We start from the raw sequence: 14,821 nt of genomic DNA, 5'->3' as shown, positions 1-14,821 counted from the left end.
GAAACCAAGCTTTACATCAAATGAAAATTAGAGTTTAGTCCTGATGACATTAGAAATTGCCCATGATGTGAAGCTCACTACTTCACTAAAACCACCTCTTAAAAACCAATTAGTTTCTTCATAAAGGGAAAAAAACTGCACCTGGAGTTTTAGGTGTTTTTCTGGGTAAAACAGAGAAATACCTGACAGACCAAATCAAACTCCAGATCCAAACTCAATAAAGCAGACATTTCAACCCCTAAAACAAGACTGAAAAATAATAAAAACTCTCAGCCAAGAAGGGTACAGCAGGCAGTGTCTAGGAGGCCACAACATAGGCCAAATATAAAACCACGAGAATAGAACTCAGGATGTCATTAAAAACAAAGAATGTGTAACTAAGAAGTGAGCATGATGAAATTTATGAATATTTTCAAAACATTGTGTGCATAAAAAGAATGTGTAAAATTACAGCTTAATTTGTGAACAGTTCTAGACGGAAATATTTTAAACGCGACACTGAACATTTACAGTTATATCATCTATCAAGTCTCAAATTCTCCAAGGAAAAGGACTGATGTGACTCGAACATAAGCACCCTTTTTCCAAGCAAAACTAACATGTCTATATGGAATCTAATTAAAAACAAAAGAACAAGTTCATACCAAAGGAAGATATACAGAGAGAACACAGAAGGCCTTTAAGCATCAGACGGGTTTTAATTACATGAGAACAAAAGAGAACCAAAAACGCAAAATAGTTTTTAAGTGACAGATGCATTGTCTTATTAACTAGTCCACTAAACCGTTCCATTCCCCCCAAGTGCTGATTGAAAGATGAACAGAGAGGTACAATGAAAGGGTTACAGTAAAACTTTGTCTCCCAACAATAATCTTCGTCTTCTGGGTAAGAAAACATCTACATATCCTGCATTAGAGTATATATATTCAGTATTCATTACAAAAATAAGATATAAGCAGCAGCAGGCAGGCAGCCAGCAGCTTGACTTTGGGCATGAGTGAGAAAATCAGTGAGAGAGACAGAGAAAGTTCCAAAACAGAGCAGAGAGCATCTCTCTGAGGCTTAGAGGAGAGTGGGTGTGGTCACTGAGGGCAGATCCCATTGGTCCTTCTAGTGTTCTATTCTCTGCCCACAGGAAGCCAGGTGTTAGAGAGAAGGAGTGGAGGTGTTACAAATTAAGTGTAAGAGAAAGGAGTGCTAGAATACACGGGGCAGCATTGCTGTAGCTGGGGCAGGGGTGGTCAGAGTAAATATTGTCTACTGCTGGGGGTAGAAGGGCTGTTGCTGGGGAGGTTGTTGGGGATAGGGGTAAGGCTGCTGGGCTGGGGGAGCTCCAGGATAACCAGCCTGCCCCGCCCCTTGATAGTGCACGTAAGGCATGTTATACCCATACGCATAGGGATTATACGCCATCGGCATCTGATAGTACCTGAGGGAAAACAGAAGCAAAACATTTTAGCAATTCAGTGCTGAAAAATGTCTTAAACACACCACCAGTCCAAGCAGCTTGTTTTGTCACTAGGGGTGGGTATTTGAACTATTTTGCTAGTCCACATTTTTACACAAACAGTATTAAATATCTTCTTCACAACTAAATAATATTGTTTTTTTTTTATGAACATACATTGATGCAAGAGAGCTCTGAAGGTGTTCTGACTACACAATATCATAAGGCACAAGCATAGGATAATCATTCATCAGCTTTCTGTCATGTAACTATAACAAGCGCAAACTGCACATTTTATTGTTTATACATTTGATTAACATATAAACATTTACTTTTAAGTAGCATTTTAAAAATCCATGCAGCACCAAGCTAACAGAAGTTCATTTTCACTTTTACACACAGGTTTGTCTTAAACACAGACACATGAAGCTTGTAAGCAATCAAACAATATATTCTTTACTTGTATGTTACAGCTCTACAATTTACAGCTAGGTTCTGCTATAGAGTTGCTTCCTTTAATGCAATAATGCATTAAGCACCTGCATGTTGGCAGTCAGCTTTAGTCTTTGAGATGTGTTCCTCAAAACTTCACAAGAGACAAAAGGCAACAGTATGCTGACTTAAGGCGATTAACAGTCATCTCTAGTCAGAGCTACTTCTTTGTTGGCTTGATGGGTCTGCACCTTTACTTGGTGCATATACAAATACATATTGGCCTGTGACTCAGCAATTGTTTCAAGTCTATATACCTGCACAAAATGCCCTGGCTTGTTCAGACATTGGAAACAAATAAAATAAATATATCATAAGAATGATCATCATTCTCAATCATGTGTGAGTGGGGAAGTGGAAAATGGAAACCCTGGAGTTGGAGTGCAATGATTACAGAACAGTTTGAGTGAGGAGTGGAAACTTCTGCTGCTCCACTGACATACACCGTTAAATAGAAGCCTGCATGTACATTAGGGTTATTAGAGTAAACTAGAACTACTAGTGAACTGAAAACAGTGAAAAAAAATGAGCTCGTTAACTGTAATTAAAAATAACAAAACCTAATCAATCACTAAACCTAAATCAAAACTATAACATCCACTGAAAAATGAACAAGAATAAAATGGAATTACTGAGAGAAAAAAAGCTTTTAGCTTTAGTTTTAGCTTTTTCAGTGTGTATGAGAATTTAGAATTCTATCCATAGATAGAATGTTTAGCTGCATTTGGCTCAGAGCTCAGTCTAGCGTTGTTCTAAATTTACTCTGCCATTAAAAAAAATACTATCATGGTGTTTATCATAGTATTAAAACTAAGACTGGATAAAACCTAAAACTTACTTTTTAGGAAATATATATATAAAAACAAGTTAAAATAAAGAACTAAATAAAAATAAAATCTAATGAATTTCAAAAAACTACATTCAGACATACTCTTTGGTCAGACATTGCTACTGGTGCAAAGGTCCAAGGTCTAACTCCGATGTGCATCTACCAAATTGCTCTCATAACAAGCACAAATGCTGCTTGTGATTCTACTGCATTGCATTATAAATTTTTAGTTGAAAAGTTTTCATAAACAATAATGTTTTCAATAATTATCAATAATTATCCTTTTGGTTGTAAATGAGCAAACATCTTGTGTGTAACCGTATGAGAGAAGGAGAGGATGCATACCCTGGGTAACCTTGATAAGTTGGGTAAGGCGGGCCTTGAGCCTGTGAGGGTGCAGTGGGTGGAGCCATGGGTGGGGGGTTAGAGCTAGCAGGAAGAGAAGGTGGGGCTTGGCTTGCAGGCGCTGGGCTGGGAGTAATATTGCTGCTGGCTGCCTGTGGGGTGAAGCTTGGTGGTGGTGGCCTTGCTGGAGGCTGGGCTTTAGCCTGGGGCTGCAGTGGCTGGAACACAGAGAAGCAGATCAGAACCAGAGGAGAGGATACTATGGTTACTTCTTTCTGATTACAGGCCTGTTCAAAACTCACAAACACAGTCCTGGGGGCAGGGGTGGGGCCTCCTGCAGCAGGCTCTGAAGTGTTGGACTGGTACGCTGGGACACTGAAGGAAGGTGCACTTGGCTCACGAGCAATACTCTGCTGGAGCTCCCTGTGAAGAAAACATAATTAACATTATTTCCACACTGAATCCAGTCATACATATTAAAAAAAGAACAGGTTAATCATAAACTGAAAACTAATAAGACAATACTTATTTTCAGCACAGACATGCAAAAAAAATATTCACAAAGTTACAGAGTACATACTTGAGCAGCTCATCTCTTTCAGTCTTGCGGGCGAAAACAATATCACTACACTTATTCTGGAACTTCAGCAGGATTTCAGTCAAATCATTGTAGAACTGCGTAAAATGGAGGAAAACGTGAACAGAAAGAAACAGGATTAAGATGTCTAAAAATGAGGATTTTATAAAGAAAAAAAAAAAAAAAAAAAATCACAGAGCTAGCTGGATCACTGAAGACAAAGTCAACAGAACATGTTATTGCTGGATAGCCTGGCCTTTTTATTTTAAGGCAGAGGTTATAACTTTATTACTAATAATAAATATTACTGAATAGTATAAAATAGCAACTTATTAAAACTTTCTAAAAGTATTCTGCTTGGTGGACTGACAATTCACATGATTGAAAAAACAAACAAGCTTCCTATCCACTTATTTTTCAAACAGTTATTCAAAACTAGTTTGCATATCCAGGCAAATGACCCACCATACATGGGGAAAAATGCAAACATTATAAACAAATTTCAAACATGTCGTCATTGTTGAGAGACCATCTATTATTATTTTTTTTTCTAAGACTTTGATTAATTTCTCAAACCAATATTAAATATAAGCACAAACAAAAAAATATTTTTCAATAGTGAATCAGTATTGGAGTGGGAATGTATTCCAAGATTAGGCTTAAGCCTTGTCTATAAAACTGGCCTGTTATGTTACTAAAATATAGTCCACATTTATAAACCCTGTAGACACATAAATACCATAAATTTTTTAACTTGGATCACTCTTTTTCAGTGCAACTTTTAAGAGAGGAGGTACATGTGTTACCTTGGTTCCCTCTTTGAGGTTGGAGCTAATCTCAATGTAACTGTCATGAGCTGAGGCCAGTTTCTTCAACATCTCCTCCCTGTCATTAGCCTCGGCATTCGATTGCTTGAGTGCTGCAAACTCCTGATGGGAGGTCTGAGATGGAGAACCAGAATCATCAAAAGTTAGCAAACCAACGAACACTCATTCAGTATTTACAATTATGTAACTATAACTGAGCCCTAGGAGTAAAGCAAAAGGTAGAAAAACAACTGAAGTACCCACAAATAACATTAACATAAAAATCTGCATATTTCCTTTGGTCATGAATACCTGCACTTGGGCCAGCAGATCCTCCTGTGCACGCAGATTCTGCTGGACACGCTGTGTGTGTGTTCCATAGCGTGCATCCAATTCTGTGGTGGAAAGAGCCTCCTCATTAATGGCCCCATCCTGAGCCAGTGCAGTAAGGAACTTTGCCGTCATGTCAAATGTCACAGACTTGATCTCTCCTTCTAGAACCTCCCGGTCTCGTTTGATTTCATCCAGTTGGGCCAGCTGAGCCTTCAATACATTCACAACCTGCAGGGATGAATGAGCTAAAATGTATTTTATTTTGCATTTGTTCAGAAAAAAACTCTAGGTCGCAAGAATTATCTGGTGTTTCTGTATGCACAGTGAATGTATCCATGTATGGAGTTAAATGAAAAGAGCTAAACTGAGTGTTTTACATTTTAGTATTAAGGAATCTATGATACTACAGGAAAAAAGTATAAAAAAAACAAACTTATGTAGTATAAAAACTTATGCTAAAAGCCACAAAATACAAACCCAATAGCACACGCATGTCTGTAGGAAATAACATATTTATAGGTTATGTCACTTCGGTTAAACCTAATATAAAGAAAATAAAACTAACTACAGGAAACGTAACAGCTGTTTATACATGTGATCAATATAAAGACAGTATGCATGCCATAAGGGTGGGTGATATGGCAAAAGAATTTTATCATAGAAGTTCAAGATATACATACACAATATGCATCGCAATTTTTCTTTTTTTTTTCCCTGAGATTTGATAAAACACCTGCACATTTAAAAAAAAAAATACACCACATTAAAAAAAATTAAATTCTAAAGCTGATGGAGAGGATACATTTGTGTGTGTGCTGTGGCTTTCCATGATGTATAAAATCACAACTTCAACGGTGTAAAATCACAAACAGAAATCTTTTATAGGTTTCTTGAAGATTCCACCCTGTCGAAATTCTTCTAGCACTGTGATACCCACAAACTAAAGTGTGTGTGCGTCCACAGTTTACCTCACTTCCTTGAAGAGTCTTTGCAGGATTAGCTGATGGAATGGCAGAGCAGAGTTCGTTCTCTGGTTTGCAGAGCAGAGCGATCATCTCACAATGAGAGTTATAGCGATCCCTTACCACCTGATCAGCCTGCACAGCCTTATCCAACACACTCCGGAAATTACCACCCTCTAAACAAACACAAATAAACCAAAACCTTTACGCTTTAGAATATTCACATTTAATAGAATTAGTTCAGGAGTTTCAATATTAGTATGACTGATGCAAGTCATGGAATGGTATCTGCTGAATTGTATCCAACAACCAAAGCCCAGACTTTCTATTGTTGGAGTGTGTGTGTTTGTGTGTGTGTATGTACCTGCTCTGAGGGGTTTGTAAAGGTCTCCAGATGGAGTTCTGTTCCACCGCTGGCTGAACTTGGCTCTAAGTTCATTATCTGTTGTCTCTTCATCATCCAACATCTTTAGAGACTATTCCAAAAAGAGAGAGAGAAAAAAAAAAAGAAAAGAAACCACCAAGCTAAATTCATGACTACCCATAGAAAACAACTACCTCAGATTTTAAGTGGCCATCTTTGGTATTTACAGGCATATAACACAAACACAGTGAAAGACCAACCTCATCCAAGATCTCTCGGTTTCTCTGCAGTAGTTCAGGCAGTTCTTTAATAAGCTGCTCAATGCTCTGCAGACCTCCCTGCTGGATCACAGCACGACTCTTCTCTAATATGGACCCTGGGACCGAGTCTCCAGACAGATCCTCTAGCGCTGCTGGCAGGTTCAAAGAGGCGAGCACCCTGAACAATTACCAATAACAAATTCAAATCAACTAATTAACAATCAAACCAACTGCAGCAAAATCTACAGAATCTCAAAAAAACTTACAAAAAACATGCTAAACAACAATATTTAAAATGGTTTCAAATGTTTTAAATCACTATTGTATTCAGTATACCCTTACATCTTAAAATGATACTGAACTCAGGAACACAATGCATGCAAATTTAAGACATTTGTCTGGACTAGGAAGGACAAATACTGCATGGAGCACTAACTAAACACAATAACAGTAATTAATGTGCTGATATTGTACAAGAACCATACAAATACCAAGTTTATAAAGAGTTTAAAAGAAGCTTCATAAAATATTCTCTCAAGGGTTTAACAACATAACCAAAGTCAAGTCAGGTCAAATGGTTTTATTTCTCCCCTACAAACCCACCCATTGCAGAGATTAGTTGCCTCTCTCAGGCTGCCCACAAGTCTGTTGACCATTTCATTCCTTCTGGAACTGGCCATGCTCAAAGACTGCTGCACTTCCATAGGGACCATCTTCTCAAAAAGGTCTGGGAGTAAATAATATGCACGCACATTAATTTGTATAACACGTTTTACAAATTTGTTACTGCTTACATTGTAATGAACACTGTATCTAGAGAAAATAAGACATATGACGACAGGATAACTGTTAGCTAAAGATTAAAGACAAAAATAAATCAGTGAGGAATGACATAATTGACTATGCACCTGTGAACTTCTGGCTAAGTGGTACTTGAATGGCAGTTGCCTTGACAAGTGTTGCCTTGCCAATGTGCTCCAGGTCTTTGACCTCAGGGACTCGATCATGATAGATGAAGTCATTGTCTTTCTTAGCAGCTGTGAGAGCACGGCTTATCTTATCCGAAAGATCCTTAACATTCACATATTCATCATAGCGGGAAGCTACGGTCTTAACCAGCTCTGTGGCATGCTGCAAAGGCACAAAGAAAATACTCCAATAAAACATCAAATATAAATGGACAAAACATATCTTCACTATCCAAGGTAAAACATGTTTCTCCATTATTTTTCTACATCACTACAACACAGCATCAGTCCTTTTTTTTGTGAAAATGTTATGATAACTGGATAAGCAGAAATTCTCCAAAAATCACTTGCAATAAAACCTCTTTACATTAACTTGCATTACAGGTGAAGAAAGTTTTTGCCCTCTCCTGTAAAGTTACTATTTTGGACAGAATTTCTTTCTTTGGATAGATGTTTGTCTTGGTAGCAAATTGCTGACAACCTCATGGTTGATGTAAATACATTTCTTTACTTTATCAAGATAGAGTAAATTCCATTCAGTTTTTTTTACTATGAAGATCTCAGGCATATCAAAAGCTGGACAGCAACTTCATGGTTCAAATTTTATTCCATTCAATTCTTTTTACTGTGGAGTTTTATGGGACATCAAATGCTGAAAACTGCTATACAGCACTGCCTGACATCACTCTCATTCTACAGAGGCAAAAGTTCCATACACACACACCTGAAGTCGGGCAATCTCCTCTCCAAAGCGTTTCTTCTGATTGGCCAGTGCTGACTGGTGGAGCTCTGCAGTGGCCTGCATCATGCAGTGCTTGGCAGCCAAGACTGGAAGCACCTCCTGGAAATAAAAATACTGACCAGGGAGAGGCAACCACAAACACCACGGCAACCACGAACATACACCACGAGCAACCACAGACGAGCACAGACACACAGCACAGGGCGCAGGAAGAGAGAACAGAACAGCAAATCAGCACGCAGCCTTCAGCAAACCTCAACCAAACCTTCACACAATGCTCATGCAGCGTTCACACTCACAGATCAGTGGGAGGAGAAACAAAGGCAGAAAGTTGAAATTCTGTTTGTATATGTATGTGCATCTGAGAGAACAACTAGTGGTCATTACAGACAATAAATGTAACAAACACACATACGCACAGTGGTTGCTGCATGCAATGTGTTAGTCTTCATGGTTTATACTGTGTCCAGAGTGACCCCTAGTGGATAATCTACTGGTAGATTTTCCAAGTTGAAGTAGGCTTACCTTGGGAAGATTCTCTTTGTACTGGCACTGCTTGAAGGCATCACCATAGAAATCTGCAGCTTGATTGGCTAACTTAGCAATGACGGCATCCTTCATCTTGTCTGCAAAATGGAAAAATAATCAAAATAATTATTAAAAAAAATATATCAGACAAATGTCTCAAACATGTAGTATTTAGATACACTAAACAATGAAAATGATATGCATGATCATAATATGCAAAAATGTACGCAATCAACACAATATAGTTCATCTCAGTTCAACAGCTATGGTAAAGTCTGAGTTTACGTCAGGATACCAACAGACGCATCCTTTTGCCTACACTTAGCTATAATTTAATATTTTTTTCTCGTGATTTGCACGTAGTTCTGAAAATAATCATATTGTTATGTTAAGAAAATCAACTCTTCACATTGTCTAACAGACAACAAGCCTATGGTTAGCCCACAGATGTACAACCCCAATTCCAATGAAGTTGGGACGTTGCGTAAAACATAAATAAAAACAGAATGCGATTATTTGCAAATCCTTCTCAACCTATATTCACTTGAATATACTACAAAGACAAGATATTTAAATGTTCAAACGGATAAACTTTATTGTATTTTGCAAATATTCACTCATTTTGAATTTGATTCCTGCAACACGTTCCAAAGAAGTTGGGACAGGGGCATGTTTACCACTGTATTACATCACCTTTTCTTTTAACAACACTCAATAAGCGTTTGGGAACTGAGGTCACTAATTGTTGAAGCTTTGAAGGTGGAATTCTGTCCCATTCTTGCTTGATGTACAACTTCAGTTGCTCAACAGTCCGGGGTCTCCGTTGTCATATTTTGCGCTTCATAATGTGCCACACATTTTCAATGGGAGACAGGTCTGGACTGCAGGCAGGCCAGTCTAGCACCCACACTCTTTTACTACGAAGCCATGCTGTCGTAACACGTGCAGAATGTGGCTTGGCATAGTCTTGCTGAAATAAGCAGGGATGTCCCTGAAAAAGACATTGCTTGGGTGGCAGCATATGTTGCTCCAAAACCTGTATGTACCTTTCAGCATTAATGGTGCCTTCACAAATGTGCAAGTTACCCATGCCATAGGCACTAACACACCCCCACACCATCAGAGATGCTGGCTTTTGAACTTTGCTCTGAAAACAATCCGGACAGTCCTTTTCCTCTTTGGCCCGGATGACACGACGTCCATGATTTCCAAAAATAATTTGAAATGTGGACTCGTCAGACCACAGGACACTTTTCCACTTTGCGTCAGTCCATCTCAGATGAGCTCGGGCCCAGAGAAGCCAGCAGCGTTTCTGTGTGTTGTTGATATATGGCTTTCGCATTGCATGGCAGAGTTTTTACTTGCACTTGTAGATGGAGCGACGAACTGTGTTCACTGACAATGGTTTTCTGAAGTGTTCCTGAGCCCATGTGGTAATATCCATTACAGAATGATATCGGTTTTTAATGCAGTGCCGCCTGAGGGACCGAAGGTCATGGGCATTCAGTGAGCACACTTGCCCGGAGCGGTGGGCAGCCCTATCCATGGCGCCTGGGGAGCAACCGGGGGTTAGGTGTCTTGCTCAAGGACACTTCAGTCATGGACTGTCGGCGCTGGTGATCGAACCGGCGACCTTCCGGAAACAGGATCGGTTCCCTAACCTCCAGCCCACGACTGTGGTTAAATTTACGTTTCCTCTTGCACAGGAAAGACTGTTCTATCAGCCAACAATAATGTTTCGCAACTAATGTTAGCTTGTTTCAATTGTGTTATCATTTGTACTCCAGATATTAAAAGAGCTTGGACTTGAGAAATTCAGGAACAGGTTTTGGAGGGGCAGTACCCTTGTTTGCAGCAGATTTTGCCACAATTCAGCACTTAAAGTGTAAACAAGTTGTCCTGAGACAAGTATATTTGTTAAGAGATCATGTTTGGTCCTGCAAGACTATAAGACATTTACTGCCCTACTGCACATACCTGCAGTGGCTTTGAGCACAAAGACCTCCTGTGCCTGGCTGAGCATGATCTGACTGAGAGTGCCCACAGTCTCTGGAGAAATGTCCATGGTAGGCTCTCGATTCAGAGCAGACAGCACTGTGTCCTTTATGTGAGCAAATGCTCCACTAGCCAGCTAAAAGAAAGGGAACACTGCACATAAACTTCATATGTATGCATGTATGTATGTATATATATATATATATAAAAAGGGACTACTTTACATATTTTTTTCATGCTGGAGTTCAAAGGTTTAAAGTGAGACTCTGACCTGGTAGAACTTGGCAGCTGCCTTCAGTCCTTCATCATTGTCTAAGTTTTGCTCCGAAGCTATTTGGCTTGCCAGAGCCCCAACATTAAACAACACACACGTCTTCTCATAGCCCAGACTCGCCAAGGCTGAAACACACACATAATATAAACATATTGCTCAAAATTACATTTACACTAGCTTCACTACAGCAAAACAAATTTTAACCTGTTGATGGTTTAAAAAACAAACAAAACAAAATAAAGAGACTTACCCAGCTTAACCGAGCCACCAAAGAGAGATCCTTTATCAAAAGCATCTTTCCATGTGAATGTTAGGCACAACTGAAACACAAAGATTAAATTTTATATGAAATGGTACTTTTACAATAACGCATCTAAATATGCACATATTTATGTACACATGTATGTGAGCATTACCTCAGGGAAAGGAAATTTAGGCTCAACGGAACACAGCTGATCATAGTAACTGCAGAAAGAGAAAGTGAAAGAAATGGGAAAAAAAATGAAAAACAAATATGCAACTACATGGGGAATCCAGTTGTGTGTTCTATAAATGTGAAACACCATTAGAAACTGGAACATATCCTTTTAAATATTTCTGTGAAAACTCAAGACACTAAAAACACTGTTCTATTTTTCTGTGTAGCTTATGAAATACACTTATATTTAATATCAAACATTAAAATGAAAGGAAACAGAGCTGTGGGTTAGAGATCCATATCCATAGTCCTTTATTTGGTTCTAGTTTGCCCACATCTGCTGTGCACCAACTGAAACTGATAAAGCTGACATCCACTTGGAAGTCACAATAAAGAATACATAAAATGTTCTCCCTGGCAAGTCCCATTTTCCCCTTATATGCCACACCAGGGATTTTTTTCAGGGTCAGGCTGAGAAAAACAGAACAACAGAGTCTCATCGTGTGACTGTTGAGAAGTAACATGAGCTAATTAGAGCGGATGACATGCAAGCTCATGTGATTGTGTGTCATTCACAACTTGCTGAAGTAATATCAACAAACTTTATTTAACCCTTCAGAGCAAAGATTTCATTCAACTGCTCCGTCATGCTGGCAAGCTTGTGAATGACAAGATCAGGACGTTCCCTTATGGGTAGCTATTTTTGGCAACTCCTGATGACATAATATAGTACACGACCGTTGACTCATCTATCAGGACTACAGAAGGGTGTACCCAAGGGACTGCTCGTCATCTGAACCACGCCCTTTTTGGCCAGACAAAGATCTAGCAGTGGCACAAGGCCTACCATTCATCTTACCACATCAAGGCCACAAGAGGGTGACACCAAAACAAAAGGCCTGTTTCTATGGCAACGTATAGCTCATTGACTCTCCACATGGTAGGAGGGAGCAGGACACTTAATACTGTCTTCATAAGAACCAGACTGCATACACTGACTTATTCCAAAGTTAAACATGACGCAGGATTGAATAGAAAAGCAGTCAGACAAGCAGCGAGTTATTCAATATCTGGCGCATACTTCTGAGGAGTCACTGCTCCATTCTTTCATTTGTGTTCCACTATGTCAGCATTTTTACAGTGGAGCTGGCAGATACATTAATACTCATAGCACTAAAGCACTGCCAGGACCACAATGGCCTTCACAGCTATTACAAATGCAGACTGGCAGGTTTACCACATTCAGGCTCCCATTTGTTTGAGATTGAAAAATCAGTTTTGTCTCACCCACAACAGATTTGAATTAGCAGAAGTAAAATCATGATGCACGACAGACAAAAGACAAAGACTCAGCAGCCCCTGCAGTTCTTTTGTTTAACAAATTAATACACCATTTCCTGGACTCTTCAGTATGCAAAGCTTTCCCCATCAGTGATCAAACAACGTTCAAGTTCTTAAACATTTTGGCTAATAATGATGAAGAGAATTTACCGGTCTGTAAAACAAACCTAAAACACTCCACTCACGTCTTCTTTCTAATGTGCTCAAATAAACGTCATTTCAGCCTATTGTACACCAGACAGAAACAATACATGCAAGTACTGCCTAAACCTATACAAAGTATGCCTTCAGATCAGGTCATGTTGCTGGTTAAGCAGCCCTCCGAGCCTGCTTAAGACTATATGTTTAACATGGCATCATAAACCTTTTTTTTTTTCACGTCAAAGGCGAAAATGCGTCATGGGAAAACAAGGAAGCTTGATGACCAGAAGCTCAGGAGCTTGAGTAAAAAATGGTGCAGACAGTTTTACTGGCAGCAGGAGGTGCTCTTTTAGCCCTTGAAGTTATTTGGTCAGAACAGTGTAGCTCCGTGGTCCGAACAATAATGCACCTGTGTCATGTACACCTAAACCTTCCTCAACCTAAAACGGGTAAGACAAACCCAAGAAAAGATTCAGCACAGACTGTGAACTAATCAAATCCGAGTTAATAAATAAACAGCTCAATTAATAAGACCATTGTCACGTGGCTTTGCAACTTGTACCACGCAGGAAGAAATAATGTCAGTTTTCGATGGAAAAAGTGAGTTGGGAGAAAAATGTAAGTATTCTCAGAAGTTAATTTAAACACTAACAATACACATTCTTAATTTATTGGGAAATTAAAATAGGGAATAACGGATTTCGTAATTTTTCTAAATCTAACTGTTGAAGTTCACTAAACTAACTTATCTGTAAACCAAAACAAGCAAAATAGTGATTACAAGAAAACAAATGTCACCCTACAATTATCGTTAAGATAGCTAGTTAGCCAAGTAGGTTAGCTAGCGCTAGCTAACTATCCGTTTAGCTGGCGGCAGCTGTTTTTAGCTCATGGTGAGGTGTGGCGTTCACCATAAAATTCATCAGCGCTCTATCCGTGTCATAGTTAAGACCTTCTAATAAGACTAATAGCTTCTAAAAGCTTCAGTGCCGTTTACAATATCTAACTAGACGCGTCAGTAGGTCTTAAGTTTTTCTCCTGTCCTACAACGTTTCCCTAGAACATTTCAGCACCCAAACAAATGACCGGTAACGTTAAGCTAGCTAGCATAGATATTCAGCTACCTTGCGTTATCTAGTTAATGTTAACGTTACTGTACACTTAAACAATTCACATAAAATGTCACAAACATTCGCATAAAACTGTCGCTGTCAAACGAATATAACCGCAGTATCATCAAATGTGAACACTGGCTGCCCAAGTAGAAAGCGAGCTTGTTAGGTGGCTAGCTAGCTAGCTGTGCCAGTTAGCTAGTTTAGCCTTGCTAGCTAGTTTGACATTATTTTATTCAGTTTCTGTTGTTAGGCAATAATATTACTAGCATAAACAAAAGAGTTTAATTACACTGCCGAGCTTTTCAGCAACACTGAGCATGTTTTGCACTACTGTCACCGTGGCTAGACAGTTATCCAGCTAACAGACTGACCGTAAGAGGATCTCCAGCGAGCTTTCGTGCTTGTCCAGCGGCCTCCCCAGCGCGCTTTTACGGAGCTTATTCAGCTCTTCCACTGCGCGGAGATACTCCGACTGCTCCTCTCCCGCCGGATAAGCAGAAGTGACAAATTTTGACAGAGGTTTCACCAAATCAACTTCTGAGGACTTCTTTAACGGCACAGAAATAAACGTCGCCATTTCGGCCCGCTGAAGTGACTCGGGTTTATGGCGAACGGAGAATAGCAGCGGGCACAAAAACAGCGCTGCACTTCCTGGATCTTTCCGGTGACTGCCGAGTGTTTACGAAGCAGCGCTCGGCTCACAGCAATATATGCTGAGTCCCTCACGTAAGATACTACCATAATAAGTATGCCAAACCTAAACGCCGTCATAACAAGTCCATTCATTAATTTGGTATTTATATCATAAAGGTATGCAGTTTTGGACGCAGCTGTAGACTCTGTAGTACTACTGTAGTAGGGAGTATTTCACAAAGCAGGATTTC

General features: G+C 39.4%; 1 protein-coding gene across 2 annotated transcripts; it reads right to left on the bottom strand.

Annotated features, from left to right (window-relative positions):
• Positions 1 to 678: 678 nt before the first annotated feature.
• LOC108426385 (programmed cell death 6 interacting protein) lies at positions 679 to 14,514 on the bottom strand. 2 transcript variants are annotated; one of them, XM_017695827.2, is made up of 18 exons: positions 14,309 to 14,514; positions 11,339 to 11,387; positions 11,173 to 11,242; positions 10,920 to 11,047; positions 10,631 to 10,784; positions 8,651 to 8,751; positions 8,108 to 8,239; positions 7,324 to 7,546; positions 7,019 to 7,142; positions 6,416 to 6,593; positions 6,156 to 6,267; positions 5,798 to 5,967; positions 4,809 to 5,057; positions 4,497 to 4,631; positions 3,694 to 3,788; positions 3,416 to 3,536; positions 3,114 to 3,331; positions 679 to 1,429 (listed from the first exon to the last, which is right to left on the bottom strand). In XM_017695827.2, the coding sequence occupies exons 1-18, from the start codon at positions 14,512 to 14,514 to the stop codon at positions 1,258 to 1,260; spliced, it is 2,637 nt and encodes an 878-aa protein (XP_017551316.1). In that variant the 3' UTR covers positions 679 to 1,257. The 2 variants fall into 2 exon arrangements, with proteins under 2 accessions (XP_017551316.1, XP_017551324.1); XM_017695835.2 differs by having other exon boundaries at positions 8,108 to 8,224.
• Between the last annotated feature and the right edge of the window lie 307 nt (positions 14,515 to 14,821).

Source organism: Pygocentrus nattereri, chromosome 27 (assembly GCF_015220715.1).
Source record: "Pygocentrus nattereri isolate fPygNat1 chromosome 27, fPygNat1.pri, whole genome shotgun sequence".
NCBI classification, from domain to species: domain Eukaryota; kingdom Metazoa; phylum Chordata; class Actinopteri; order Characiformes; family Serrasalmidae; genus Pygocentrus; species Pygocentrus nattereri.
This window is presented reverse-complemented; position numbering and strand designations above follow the sequence as displayed.

What these genes read in the sequence shown, in the direction of transcription:
- LOC108426385 (XM_017695827.2), bottom strand. Translation starts at nt 14,514, where the DNA reads ATGGCGACGTTTATTTCTGTGCCGTTAAAGAAGTCCTCAGAAGTTGAT. An exon ending in TGGTGGCTCGGTTAAGCTGG is followed by an intron (nt 11,048 to 11,172) that starts GTAAGTCTCTTT and finishes TGTGTGTTTCAG; the next exon opens with CCTTGGCGAGTCTGGGCTAT. An exon ending in GAAAGAGATGAGCTGCTCAA is followed by an intron (nt 3,537 to 3,693) that starts GTATGTACTCTG and finishes TTTTCTTCACAG; the next exon opens with GGAGCTCCAGCAGAGTATTG.